Source organism: Benincasa hispida, chromosome 5 (assembly GCF_027475165.1).
Source record: "Benincasa hispida cultivar pf3 chromosome 5, pf3_genome.v1.1, whole genome shotgun sequence".
Lineage (NCBI taxonomy): Eukaryota > Viridiplantae > Streptophyta > Magnoliopsida > Cucurbitales > Cucurbitaceae > Benincasa > Benincasa hispida.
In genome coordinates, this window is record NC_143482.1 from 60,956,837 (window position 1) to 60,971,822 (window position 14,986).

General features: G+C 30.0%; 2 protein-coding genes across 11 annotated transcripts; one reads left to right on the top strand and one right to left on the bottom strand.

Moving 5' to 3' along the window:
- Positions 1–821: 821 nt before the first annotated feature.
- Positions 822–4,682, top strand: LOC120077998 (uncharacterized). Of its 10 annotated transcripts, none has more exons than XM_039032159.2 (5): positions 996–1,131; positions 1,386–1,480; positions 1,618–1,769; positions 3,319–3,602; positions 3,688–4,682. In XM_039032159.2, the coding sequence occupies exons 3-5, from the start codon at positions 1,646–1,648 to the stop codon at positions 4,486–4,488; spliced, it is 1,209 nt and encodes a 402-aa protein (XP_038888087.1). In that variant the 5' UTR covers positions 996–1,131; positions 1,386–1,480; positions 1,618–1,645; the 3' UTR covers positions 4,489–4,682. The 10 variants fall into 10 exon arrangements, with proteins under 10 accessions (XP_038888082.1, XP_038888087.1, XP_038888084.1 ...); XM_039032156.2 differs by having other exon boundaries at positions 1,386–1,468; XM_039032161.2 differs by having other exon boundaries at positions 1,119–1,246; positions 1,386–1,468.
- Positions 4,683–9,013: 4,331 nt separating this feature from the next.
- On the bottom strand, positions 9,014–11,300 carry LOC120078796 (aquaporin PIP2-7). The gene is made up of 4 exons (XM_039033114.2): positions 10,904–11,300; positions 10,519–10,814; positions 9,459–9,599; positions 9,014–9,375 (listed from the first exon to the last, which is right to left on the bottom strand). Exons 1-4 carry the CDS (start codon positions 11,187–11,189, stop codon positions 9,256–9,258), a joined length of 843 nt encoding a protein of 280 aa, XP_038889042.1. The 5' UTR covers positions 11,190–11,300; the 3' UTR covers positions 9,014–9,255.
- Positions 11,301–14,986: the final 3,686 nt, after the last annotated feature.

Below are 14,986 nucleotides of genomic sequence, written 5' to 3' on the forward strand. Positions count from 1 at the left end.
CGTTAAAGTTTCCTTTGGTAAAACCATTTGATTTTTTTGTTTTTAGTTTTGAAAATTAAGTTCATAAACACTCATTCCATTTTTAAATTTATTGTTTTGTTGTTTATTTTTTACCAATGTTTTAAAATATGAAACCAATTTTTGAAAATTAAAGAAAGTAGTTTTTAAAAACTTTTTTTCCTTTTTATAAATTTAACTAAAAATTCAAGCTTTTTATTTAAAAAAAATGAAACCCATTCTAAGAAATCGAGAGAAAATAAACTTTATTTAAAAAAAAAAAAATCAAATGACTACCGAATAAAACCTTAACAAAATCAAAGTTTAGAATTGAATTTTATATCTAATAAATCAGTTATTTTGAACAAATTTCAATAGGATAGAAATTTATTAAACACAACATTTAAACCTCCAACCAAGAAATTTAAAAACTAAACTTTTATATATAGAGAAAAATATACTACAACGGATTAAAGTTGTAACTAATAAAAATGCTCATATTTATGATCAAAGAGAAAAGATATGGATGTTTAACCACTTGAACTGGAACTCTACTTAGAGTCAACAAAATGCTTAATGGGAAGTTATTTCTTAACCACAAATGGAAAATGATAGCGGTGGACGATAAATCAAAATCAAAATCCAATGGAAAGATAATGAAATTAAAAACTCTGTAGAAATAGAAACAAAGCAGCAATTGGCAAGTGGCAAACTTTCCTTTCAAATCTGTTCAATTACAAGTCCCAATTTATATACAAATTTGATTTTCAGCCACTAAATTTTGCAGAAAATTATATAATAATCTTTTTGTTTTTCTACATTTTGGTGACTAAAAGAGTCTAAAAGAGGTATTACTTTAATTTCATTTGTGAAAGTGTCCACGTTTGCTGGAATTTTATTTTTTAGCATTGAAAAATCTCCCAAAATTTTCAACTTTTTTGTCTTCTTTTTCATGTTGCACCTAATTAGTCAATGTTTCAACGTCGTCCAAGAAAACCCATTAATGGCAGCGTTAGAATATAGTGGCCACTCTCAACTTTACCTTTGCATATGAAAATTGAAAATCTCTTCCTTTGAGAGAGAGAGAGAGAGAGAGAGCAAGTCCATTCCATCAAAGTCAGGCTTCATTTCAAGGTTTGTCCATTGTTTTCTGTTCTTTAAATCTCTTTTTCTGTGGATATTTTGGTTTCGATTTTGATTTCTGTGTTTCTGGGATTTCTTGTGTGGGGTTTGATTTTTCTGGGTTTGTGTTAGTTTTCTCTGAAACGATTCTTTTTGGGTTTTTTATTAGTTTTTCTAATTTAAGCTGGATTCTGGTTTTACCTGTGTTTGGTTGTTAAGTTTGTGCACTGTTTTTTGGTTTTCATTTTGTTAATTTTGTTAATCAGATAATGAAGGCATTGAAATTCTCTTGTGGAGATTGATGAAACTTGAATCCCCTTTTGCCATCTCTTTTATTGAATGATTTGAGGTTCAAATTTGAGTTAGTTTCCTTCCTGTTTGGCTTATTCTTTTGTATATTCCATTTCTCTTTCTCGTGCTTTCTTTGAACTGAGAAAACCTTGTGACAAAGTTCTGATTAAGACAAAAATGGTGAATCTGATGCTGTGAAAATTACAGATTAGTGGGATTTCAGCAAAGGGAAGGGATGGCTGAAAGGAGAAAAGTTCGCCCAGATTGTATATATGTTTCTAATCCCTTTCATGAATGCTCTGATTATTGCATTAAAAAAACAGCTGAAAGCAAGGCAGGAAAGGATAAAAAGTCTAAAGGTAATAATTCTTTGGATGTTCATGAATTTCTTTTGTTCCTTGGATTCATGTTCCATTTACAAGATTGTAAGTTCTCAGGAGATTTATAGCCTAAGGAATTGAAGTTTCCTGTGTTTAATTTCTGAATGGTTTTTCTCTTTTACTTTTTGAACTTAGGATAGATATTTACTTTCAGTCTTCTCTTTGATAACTCTCAATGTGATAAAGAGAGCATGTGCAACTTGTATAGGTGGTTGAGGAAACAGTTTGCATTAATGCATTGATATCCACCAACGATACAAACAGTTCTATTTTGGCTAAAGTTCTCTAGCTAGGACGTGGCTGATAAAAGCGAATGAGATTGGTCCACTTTTGTTTGCTTGTTTCTAGATTTAATAGAATTATTCTCTCTTTCCATGCCTGTTCTTTCTCACAAAGATTAAATGTGAAAGTAAAGAACTCTTAAATGGCTTCTATTATATGCTAGTGAGAAAGTTCCATAAAGACGTGGAATATTTAGGAGAATAATTCACTTTTGTTGTTCTATTAAATTACCCTAATTTGACTCTGCTGATCTTTATAGTAAAGACAACTTTGGGGGTAATTCAAGAATTTCAGGACAGGAGATCTTTTGCAAGAAAATCATGCATGTATTAAGTAATATTCTCTTCCATGGGTCCATCCAAAAAAGACTGTTGATCTCTGTAGACTGTAGTTTTCAAGTTTTAAAAGATGGCCTGAGAAACTAATAAGGGAAACGAGAAACTTTCTTCGCCTATAACTCGAGGTTCGACTGTTTGCCTGATGGCCACATTTTAGGAAACCCTTTGCTCCTGTGTGTTTTCTTGTGAACCATGATGCAGTTTGTTGAGTTGTCAACAGCTAATCTAAAAAAAAACAAGATGACTAGAATGGATTCTGGATTGGATTATATGCGGAAATCCCGTTTCTGTAAAATCATCCGAGAATGCGGATGATCTCTGCCCTCTCCCCTAACCTGAAAAACTAAAAGAAACAATTCTTAAACTAAAAGAATCCATCTTCAGAGATTGCCAGTTCTTTGTGATCTAAATTTATAGGCATGAATTTGGGATGACTTTCCAATGTATAGCCTTTAGTAGTTGATCTCTGACAATGGAATTTGTCAATTCAAAGATACTTAATTGCATTGCATCATATTAATGCTAGCATGGTATAATATTAGTGCAGAAAATCATCCATTCTCTTATCCTGAGATATAATGCCAATTATGTATTAAATTTTAGGTAGAAAGCAAATACTATGACTGATTTCTAATGTAATACCTTTTAGTATGTCAACTTCTACAGAACTCTATTTCTTTTCCTCTTCTTCAGTAGAATTTAGTCTTTTGAAGTCAATTTTACAGTGGGGACTTAAATGGAAATTAGATAGCTCTTGAAACCCAGATATTCACTTGATTAATCATTTAGTTGGAATGGAATGAAATCTCGCAAGAGACCCTGTTCCCTCTCAAACTTCTGTTGCGCTTTTGAAAATCATTCTTCTAGCTCAGTTTCTTTTTTCTTTTTTTTACTTTTTATGCTGGCAGGATCTTTTAGGCTTGATATTTCCAAATCTTTTGGAAGGAAGAAAGGGTCCCGACCAAAGCCTCCAAAAGAACATGATGGTGGACAGTACTCGAGCACGGTTTTTACTGAAGCTCGGTCATTCAACTCACGTATCTCTCCTAAGAAAAATGTAGAATCAAGAATTGGTGGTCATATATCCCCTACCAAAAGATTTTATTCCGAAGAAATCCATCCGGAAGATCCTAGTCTTAGTGTAGAGCAACTCGATACGCCTCGAATTCCTTCATACGATAGTCTCATAATGGTGCTCTTTTTTCCCTCGTCCCCTAATTGATAATAATTTTATGTTTGTATCAAAATGTTGAACCTGCAGTTGTCTTTTTTGACAGCCTGACTATTCAGAGGATGCACCAAAGAAGAGTCCCATTCGGATTCCCCCACCGATGACAAATAATGAGAATGGAGGTGAGAACCATGAAACATTTTTTGAGGATTGTACACCCAATGGTAACAACGGTAAAGAAAGATCCCGAAAGCAATCTAGCGAATCTAGCTTTAGCATGTCTGGCTTTGAGCAAACTCAAGTAGACAGTGACGAGGGGGAGATCGAGTCTGTAAATTCTGAGGTGTGTGTTCCCGTGGGAAAGTACCATGTAAAATCCAGCTTTTCCTCCATTCTGACATCGATCTTCGAAAAGTACGGAGATATCGCAGCTACCTGTAAATTGGAATCAGTTTCCATGCGGTCTTACTATCTAGAATGCGTGTGCTATGTGATTCAAGAATTGCAGTCCACTGAGTTTCACCAACTGACCAAGTCCAAAGTTAAAGAACTCTTAGCAATTTTCAAAGACGTTGAGTCCTCAGAAATCGACGTTACATGGTTAAAGAGTCGCCTTAACGAAATTGCACAAGCTGTAGAGCTGAGAACTCAGCACCGAGCCATTGAAGCTGCAAAGACAGACTGCGAGCAGAATTTAGAATCAATAAAGAAAGAACTAGAGTCCCAAATGGCAGATCTGAAACTAAAAGAAAAAGAGCTTTCTGAAGCAAAGACAAAAGTTGCAGAAACCCGAGCTCGGTTAAGCGAATTAGAGCTGAAATCATCTCAGCTGAAAGAAATGATCACGTCCATCGACTCCAAGGTAGAAAATTTTAGATGCAAATCATTCTCTGATGATCTGTTATGATGAGGGAAGGGAAGGGAAGGATTACTAGTAGATTATCAAACATCACTTATAGATCATATCATTCTGTCATTTAGTTATATAAATGTTGTTAACACATGTTATGGGTAATGTTAAAGCTGTATCATCTAAGTGTATTGCATAATAAAACATATCATGTTGTTAAAGATATCTCCTACTTCCATGTTTTAGAAAAAGCTTCAGCTTCTGGATTTAGTTTGTTTAGCTCCATCTCTCTCTCTTTGTTTCTCTTCAAATTACCAAATGCAGGGAGAAAAACTTTTCATTATTGAAGTCTGCACATTCATGAACTTCATCTTCTCGTCTTTCTCTCTCCCCTCGAATGTTTACTAACTCCAGACTAAACAATTTTACGCTGACTTCGTGACTCCAACATATTAACGGCAAACTTTCGAACTCAATTCAACACCTCGAAACACTTTTTTTTCTTTTTTTTTTTTTCCCCTCTAATTTTAGGGGATTTAAAAGGAAGCTTGTAAGTGGTGGGTGGGGCAATGGGACAAGTGTGGTTATGTGGGTTTGACCCATTGAGGACCACTGTGTTGCTGAGCCTCTCTGTCTTTCTAATTTCAAGTGAAGTGACATTTCAATCTCTGTGATGCCTCTAGCAGCACCCAAGAGAAAAGAGAAAATTAAAAAAACAGACAGAGAGGCAATAAATATGTCAAATTGTACAACACCTTTTCTATTATCTTTTGTTCTTTTCAATTTTTCTTTGGCAGAATTTTTTGTTATTTGTTTCTTTTTATAATCTTATATAACTTTTAATAGGAAAAAAAATATATATCATTTTGGTCCATAGGTTTTGGGTCTAATTTCTATCATATTTCAATATTTTAAAATATTACTCATTTAGTTCTTAAATTTTGAATTTTATTTCGATTTAGTCTCTAAATTTCAAAATGTTACAATTTTACATTTGAGATATGAATTTTGTTTTAATTTGATCCTTAAGTTTGAAGATTCACACTACTAACCTCGATTTTTTTAATAAATATTCACTTTGAATTATTGCCATCAATGTCTATTAATTAATTGAAGTGAAATTTAAGTTCAATTTTAACAGTTATGAAATATAGAGAAACTTAATTAACTAACATTAACACTTAATATGGAAAATGAGTATTTAGTGGAAAATCGAGATTAAAAGTATAAATTTTGAAACATAGCAACCTAATTGAAACAAAACTCAAATTTCAATAGTAAAATACTAACCTTTTGAAACCTATGAACCAAATGGAAACTAAACCCAAAACTCAGGGACTAAAAAAATATTTTTCCCTTCTAAATCTTATAACATGGAAGATTTGGAGCTATAACGCATACTTCTATACTGGTTGTGTAAGGTTAAGGTTAATATTGTAACATTTGAATAAATGAGGGTATTTTTTAGACTCCCTAAAGTTTAGGGGTGCGTTTTATAATTTAGCTTTGATTATTTGAGGTAGGTTTATGTGGAGATAATCATATGATATATGTTAGTATGTAACATTTTGTTTAGTTTTTTAATTTGACCAAAAAAAAAAAGGGAAAAAGAAAAAGAGAGAGAGAGATGTTGGAAGTATCATTTCATATAATTTCTTGTTACTATTTGAAAACAAATGTGCTTCACTTTTATTTGCATCATTGTTTATTATAGAGGGCTAGAGCTTGGCTTTCTCATGTCCTCCATGCTCAAGTATAACTTTTTAAAAACCAACTTACCCTTTCTATGGGTCCCCTTTTATTCCCCTCAACCAAGAGATAGCTTGTTTACCTATAAGACATAGCCCAAACCTACCTTAAGCTTATTATAGTTCTAAAAGAAAGGATAAAAAATAAAAAACGTCGTTAAGTTTCAAAATGTTACAAGTTTACTTTCGAGGTTTGAGTTTTTCTTCAATTTGCTCATTAACTTTCAAGATTTACACTTTTGATGTTAAATTTTCGTTAAATACACACTTTCAATCTTTGGTGTTAATGTCTATTAATTAATTTAAAGAATTAAATTAATAGAATTATTTTTTAGTATTTTTTTCATCACTATTAAAATATCATTTCATATATATTTTTTAAAATTATTTAATTCACATTAACATCAAAGATTCTGAAAGTTTGTATTTAGTGGGGGAAAAAATAGTTTTAAAGTGTAAATTTACAAACCTAAGGATGAAATTGAAACAAAACTCGAATCTTAAGAGAAATTGTAATATTCTGAAACTTAGAGACTAATTTGAAACCAAACTCAAAATATAAGGACTGAAAGTGCAATATTGTGAAATTTATAGACCAAATGAAAATTAAACCAAAATCTAGGATAAAGAAGTTAGAATCTGTTTGGTAACTATTTTGTATTTTTTTTTTTTATTGTTGAAAATTAAGCCTTTGACACTATTTTCACCTCTAATTTCTTTATTTGTTATCTATTTAAAAAATCAGGTCAAATTTTGAAAAATAAAAAATCAGCTTTTAAAAAGTTTTTTTTTTTGATTTTGTAATATAGCTAAAAATTTAACAATTATATTTAAAAATATATATAAATTATTGTAAAAAATATAAATAAAATAAACTTAATTTTAAAAAATAAGAATAAAAAAATAAATGATTATCAAACTAAACTAAATTTTCACTTTTGGTAAACAGTACACAACTTAAAAAACTTTAAACATTAAACTTATAATTTATTTACTCTTAAAATGTTTCTCGTGGACCAAGTTTTAAATGTTCAAACCAGCGTGGAAGAAAATTAAAACCAACCAGAAGACGACAGGTAAACAGCAGATATGAGAGTGGGACCCACTTCCCATGTGCTGCCGTGACATGTAAACATTGGGTTCGTGGGCCCCACTTAATGGAAAAATCAATTATTTATATATTTTTTAGTTCATGAAAATCGATTATTATTCTCTGCTTGGACTTTAGTCCAAGATTGACCCAACCATCTTTTCTTTTTCTTTTTTCTTTTTTTCTTTTTTCTTTTTAACTACCAATCTGCTTTTTTATAAGGAAAAAAACAAAAGCTGCTCCTTCACTAAACCCCACACATACTCCGTAATTTGTTGCTCCCCTTTTCCCCTTTTACCCTCTCTTTGACACGTGGCTTCATTTCACTTCATGGATTGTAGTGAAGGCATCCTAAGTTCAATTTTCAATTACCCTGTTCTAAATAGGAAAAATGGATCCTAAAATATTAAAATCTTGAATTAATTTAAACTATTAATTTATAATTTTATTGAGAAATTATGTATACATAAATTTGAAGAGAAATTCTCATTGAGATTTCAATCTTGATTCATTTATGTTGAAGAGAAGGTATATATTTATCTTTTTGCCAAAAGTATACCAAACAATGTTGTAGAAATTTAAGATACATAGATTCAACTTTCTTATAAAAAATGGGAGAATCTCCTATAGGAATTTTAGTCTTATAATAAATCAATGATACTAAACACAAACTTAAGTTTCTGAACAACGTAAAATAATGATCTCTTTTAAGTTGGGTTAGTATTTTTTTTAAAGAAAAAATACGAATTCGATGATATAAAATCTCATTTGATAATTATTTGATTTTTGTTTTTAGTTTTTTTACAACTAAACTTATAAATATATTATACTTTCACCTGTTTCCTTATTTACCTTTCACAAATATTTTTTTCTAAAAAAAAATCAAACCAAATTTGGAAAAGAAAGAGGTAGTAGTTTTTAGGTTAAAAAACTAAAAGTAACTGTTATTACTTTCATAAAAAGTAATAATTAGTCTCTAAACTTCAATTTGTAATAGTTTAATTCTTAAATTTTCAAATTTGAAACAATTTTAATCTTCGAATTTGAACAAATAACACAATTTTGTCATTATACTTATTTATTAAACTACGTTACTTTCATGAAAGTTCAAGAACTAAAAATATTTCTTAATCTATTTTTTTATAACTTGAATTTGTTTTTTAAATTTAGCTAAAATAATTTAAACGGTCAAAAGATTAAAGTGAGAAGTAATTTAGAGAAAATGTGCGCAATTTACTTTTTAAAAATTGTATTTATTTTCTTTTCTCACAATTTTTTCACCTTTTTCATCTTTCAAAACATTTAAATTACTATTGAGATTGTTAAAATAAAATTAAGTTTCTAAAACTATTTATTTTTTGTCTCAAAAAGTATTCTTTCAAACCCTTTGGTTAAAAAATACTTATGATTTTTTCACAAAATTAAAAATTTAATCTTTTATACTTTAATTAGTAACCGTCATCGTAGTTTTAAATTCATAACAATTTAGTATTTATATTTTAAAATTATAACAATTTAGCCTTTTATCATTAAAAACCTCCTCAAAATTTAAGGATAAACTTAGATCGATTTGTTGAGGTACATGTTTAAATCATTAAAATTTTAAAATATAGATCAACAAAACTTTTATTTTTAGTTTTATTTTCTTGTTTTGTTTTTTTATTCAAAAGTTGGGGTTAACTATTCATAAAAAGTAGTGAATAAAAACAAAAGAGACCAAAGAAGAGAGAGGAGAGAGAAGAAATCAGGAAAAATTGAAGGCCCAAATTGTCTTCAAATGAAGAAAGGAGAGAGAATCATAATATTACACAGCCAAAAATAAACTAACAAACAAAAGATTTTAAAAATTAAATAAAATTAACATAAAACATTCAAAGACAATCCTCCTCCTTCCTCCTCCATAATCTCATCCATCACACACAACCACACAAATAATAATGAATAATTTTAAAACATGTTGCAGATCTCGTCTTCTTCTTCTTCCTCTTAGTTTGTGGGGTTGCTGCGGAATGATCCCAAAGCTTTAATGGCGGCTGCCCGGAGAATGTACTGGTGGTATGCGGCCGCCGCTAAAGCTCCCACGAACGGACCCACCCAGAAGATCCACTGCAAAATTCCAACAAAAGGGTTAGTTGAAAAATCAATCAGAGAAAAATTTGGTGAAAAATCTCTCGCCGACGACGACTTACGTGGTCATTCCAGGGCTTTTCACGGTTGTAGATGACGGCGGCGCCGAAGCTTCTGGCTGGGTTGATTCCGGTTCCGGTGATGGGAATGGTAGCCAAATGAACCATGAACACGGCGAAGCCAATCGGCAATGGAGCCAAAACCTGTCACATCGTTCAATAACAAAGAATATTTAAAACCTTCCCTTAATCTTGACGAGATTTTCACTATTCAAACTATGAAATTACAAAATTAAAAGCTCAAGTTTGGGAAAAAAAAATCTTCTACACTATCTGTAATAGAAATCTTCCCGAAATTTTTGCTAAATTACGACAAATACCCTATAACTTTGTTTAAAGAAAAAAACTATATTTTCAAAATTTACAATATTACTAAAAAAAAAAAATACAAACTACCATGGATAGAAATTCTTTTAAATTTTGAAAGTTAGAATAAAACCCATAACGATAACGTAAAATAACGTGATGGTGTAAATTTTCATTCTAGGTCATGGTTAAAAATTTAACCACATAAAGATAGAATTAGAAAAAAAAAAATTATCTTTTAAAAAACAAAGATGTCACTGAAAATTATGTTATTAAACAATATTTATCACCAAGGTGCATTTAAGAGAGCATTCAAGTTTTTTTTTTTTAATATTTATAAAAATTTAGAAGCAATATTACAACTTTTGATAGTTCCAAAATATTTTTTTAAAATAAATGAGAAAGTTCAAGAATAATTTTAATAATTGAGCTAAGAATTTTAAAAAAAAAAAATGATACATATTGCAATGAGCTAGAACAAATATTTAGATCGATACTGTTTTAGCTAAGCATATCGGTTTAAGTCTCAACTTAAAAGTAATTAAGAGAGATCGAGATTAATATTTTAAGTATAGAAAGCATATGAGTATTTATGGAACAAATGATTTTGGGCCCATTTGACCAACTGTCAACTAACACGTACTCATACAGTGGGGAGAGATCCGAATCTCTATAGTAGAATAGAGAAAAACAAGCTTAGAAGTTGAAAGAAGAAGAAATCCATGGTGATCTTAGAAGGGAAGAAGAAGAAACTTACAGGGATGTGAGAATCACGCGCGCTCCTCTTGGGATCAGTAGCAGAGAAAACAGTGTAAACAAGAACAAAAGTTCCAATTATCTCAGCACCAAGAGCTGTTCCTCTACTGTAACCAGAATTAACGGCGTTCGCTCCGCCGCCGTTGTTGTTATAGTCATGCTTCATAAAAGCCTTAACTAACCCAACGCCGACGATGGCTCCGGCGCACTGCGCCACCATGTACCCCACCGCTCTGATCAGCGACACTTTCCTCGCCAGGAATAGCCCGAATGTCACCGCCGGATTGATATGACCACCTACGAAAAAAAAAACCAAAACCCTAGAAATCACAAAATCCAAAATAAACCGGAAACGGAAATGAGGCTTTGTCGTTTTAGTAAATTACCGGATATTCCGGCGGTGCAGTAGACGAGGACGAAGATCATGCCGCCGAAGGCCCAGGCGATTCCAAGGATTCCGACGCCGTCGCACATTTTGGTTTGTTTGTTGTTGCCGATCACGGTGGCGATTGTGACGTAGAGAAAGAGGAGAGTGGCGATGAACTCAGCGATTAGGGCTCTGTAGAAGGACCAGAGGGTGAGTTCGGCGGCGTCGATGAGTGGCGCCGGCGGTGGGTCGACGTAGTCCTTTCTCAGACCGGACTGTCCCTCTTCCGTCACTTCTTTCGACATTGTTTTGAAATTCCGGCGAGGGGACGGCGATAATTTGAGAGGGAGGTTTTTTTCTGTTGCTGTGGTTTTGTGTAAAGCAGGTTTGGTAGCAAGGTGTGGAAATGGGGAAATGGTTGCTTTTTATGGATAAGGCCAAACACCCCCGAGGGGTATTTTTGGAATTTTGTGGTTCCTTTGTTATAATAAAGAAAAAGGTCCTTCAAAGGTTAAAATATAATTTACTCCAATAGTCTATTAATTATAATAAAATGTCTAAATTGATTAACCTGTATAATTATAGAAGTTTAGTTAACACAAATTCTAAATCTAATATGACATTGGTCGAACTAAATCTGAAATTTTAATAGTTTAGAGTATAAATTTATATACTTATAAAAATTCATGATTTTAATTGACACCATTCTTAAAATTTAAGTGTATAAATTAATATTTGTCACTGAAAAAATAAAGAAGTATGGTGACAATTGAGAGTGAAAAGTCGAGTTTTAGCACAAATATACAATAGATGTGTACATTCCATAAACTCACATTTGTTAAAACATAAGTAAAAGAAATAAAAACATACCTTTTTAAAAAGAGAAGTTTTCACAGATAAAAAAAAATGTCAAATTATTTATAGAAATAGTAGAAAAATAATGATAAACACTAATAAAAGTCTATTAGTTTCCATCACTAATATACTTCTATTAGTCTCTATCAATTTCTATAAAAAAAAATTAAAATTTTATTATTTTGTATAAATAATTTTCTTTATTTTTATATTTTTGAAAAACTCCCTTTTAAAACGTAGATAAGATTTCATTTACCACATTTGAATATAAATAATAAATAGTAACTTGGTTTTGAAAGTGAAGTTTCTTTATTAAAACATAATTACCATTATTGCTCTTAATTAATGTTTTGATCATACATATACACATTTTATCAGAAAAAGAACAAATGAAAATCATGTAAGGGTCATTTTCAAATATAAGAAAATAAATCAAAATATTTACAATAATAACAAAATATCACATATAGTAGTCTATTGTTGTCTATTACGGACTATTAAGAAATGTAAATGCATTGTCTTAAAATAATTTTCCATTTAGAAATGTAAATACATTTTTTTTCTTTCTTAAAGTTTGATATGGACCCATCAACATAAAATAAAAAGTCCCAATACTCATTAGATAAATCTTGATAATTAATGTAATAAATAGATACAAAATTGTTAGTCAATTTTTGTTCATTATATTTGATAAATAGCCAGTTACACTCTAAACTTCGAGTTTATATACCTTATAAAAAAGATTAAAATTTACACAAGTCCTAAATTCACACATCAAACACCAATAACACAAATTGATACTTAAACCTTTACAAATAAAACCCTAGAAAATAATAATATGTTATTCTGCTGTTAGACCATTATTCCACCGGTTTGTGAGAGATTAATGATTCGTTTAGATTGATTTGAGAAGAAAGTATTTTTTTTAAAAAAAAATAATTTTTATTTAAACATTTTTTACAAAACTAGTTGAAAATACATTTTAAAAGCTATTTTGAGTGCTTTCCAAATACTCCATTTTTTTTCAAAACCATTTATTTTTTAAATTAAATATTTGAAAATGCAAAACACGCCAAGAATGATTATAACCTTAATTTTCAAATTAATAATTTAGCGGAAAAACTCTAACGGTACCGATAATACAACAACGTTTTGCTCATCACCATTAAATTTATAATAATTGGGAGAAAAAATATATTTCTAAAAGTAAATATCAATCACATTTTTTTAGTAGCAGCCAAGAAGAAGATCTCTATCAACTATTCAAGAGGCTAGTACTATGCTAATGAAAGACTTTATTTCTAGTAAAATGTATCGAGTATTAAGCTAAGCTTTTGACTCATCTGTAATTATATATATTTCCTCTCACGAAGTTGAAGGTTAAATCCTTTGTTTCTGCAATTATTATTACATGTATTAAAAGAGTAATATTACTAATCTAATGATATATTTCACTCTTTTCCTTACGGCCACATTTACTTTAGGTAAAGCGAGCAAAAGTAGTCTAAAAAGTAGACTCTAGTTGATTACGTTTGTTGTTATTTACATATGTTCCGTGATCATAATGAACTGTGGGAAGGAGCCGCCTCCAAATCAGTAATCAAAATGCACAATCTGATTGAAGAATGAATGATTCTCAATCTGGTTGTGTGTTAGAAATTACATGAGATCTACTACATTTACCATTGTGAATATTATTATAATCCAATTATTTATTAATTTCTTTAAAAAAAAAAAAAAAAAAGTAGAGAGAGAAAGTAGGGATGGAGTACAGCGAGACCATGTGAGGGGTAATGATAATAGAGGGAAGCAAGAAATTGGAGGAAGAGCCACAAGGCGCAGCCTGGCATCCAACTCAACCTCTCCACTCACTTTTCCTATAACGGTTACATCCTGTCTTTTTCTCACTTTTTTCTTTTTCTTTTTTCTTTTATTTATTTATTTATTTATTTATTATTATTATTTTGTTTTCCCTCACAATTCAATTCATTACAATAAACTTTTTCTACCCTTCACACTTTCTCTCATTCTACCTCTTTTTATTTTTATTTTATCTTCTTAGCTTTGTTACTCTCTTTGGATCCCAAAGATCAAATATTCCACTCTATTACATCCCCATTTTTTTTTTCCTTAGCTTATTATTTCCTTAACCTTTTTGTTTTTTTTAAATGTTAATAACTTAAATTTAGAGTGATTTCTCTTTAATCATAATATTAAATTTTCATCAATATATGATATTTTCACATTTTCATAGATTCGATACCTGATATATGGAGTGAATCGATATTTTCATTGTATAGTAGAAAAATCGATGAAACATGAATAATGAGCAACAAAATATTACTAATATAAAATATAATATAAATAATAGACATTTTATTTTATTTAAAAATTACAATATATTTATTTAATAATAGACATCGAAATTGATATTTCATCGATATTTCCATTAAAATTATGTAAAATTAAGGCCTTGATGTTTTTAACGACGTCGATGTTTTAGATCTTGGTTTCAATTATATCTTCAAGCATTAAAAAAAAGGTTTCATTTTAACATTTAAAGTTTTTAGTTTTTTTTTCCTTTCAAAACAACCTTGGAAGGTTTTTGTCATTAGACGCATTGACAAATAAGTACGTGTTTGCTTATGTGTTCATGCTTAATTAAGTGAATAAATCTAACCTAAGTCCAAATTGAAAATAGATTTAGAAGTTAAAGTTAGTGATGAATCATACACGAGAAACTTAAAAAATTGGAAGTGTGGGTTGAAAAGAGAAAGATGACAATATATACGATTTAGAGATGTGTCGCATATTTTTTTTTTTTTTTTTTTTGTGTTTAGAATTTTTTTTTTTTTTCACAAAGTAAATAGGAAATCTTTTTGTTTATGGATTTAATGGTAGAGCCTTCCAATGTTGTTTTGATATAAACTTCAAGTTTCAAATATTATAATAAAACTTTTAAAAGTTTGAGTACGATGGAAACCAATCACATTGTGTAAGAGTAGATTTTGATAATTCGAGCTTTTATTTATAAGAATTTAGAATCTAAATATTTTAAAAAAATGTAGATTTTTAATTTCAATTATGTAACATGTACTAACTTTAAAATTTTATACTAAGATTAGTTTGATTTCTTTTTAGCTCATGGTTTTGAAATTTATGTTTTTTTTTTTTTTAAAAAAAAAAAGAACAGCTCAATCCTAAATAATAAATATGAAGTATTATATCCACCCTCTATATATATGAA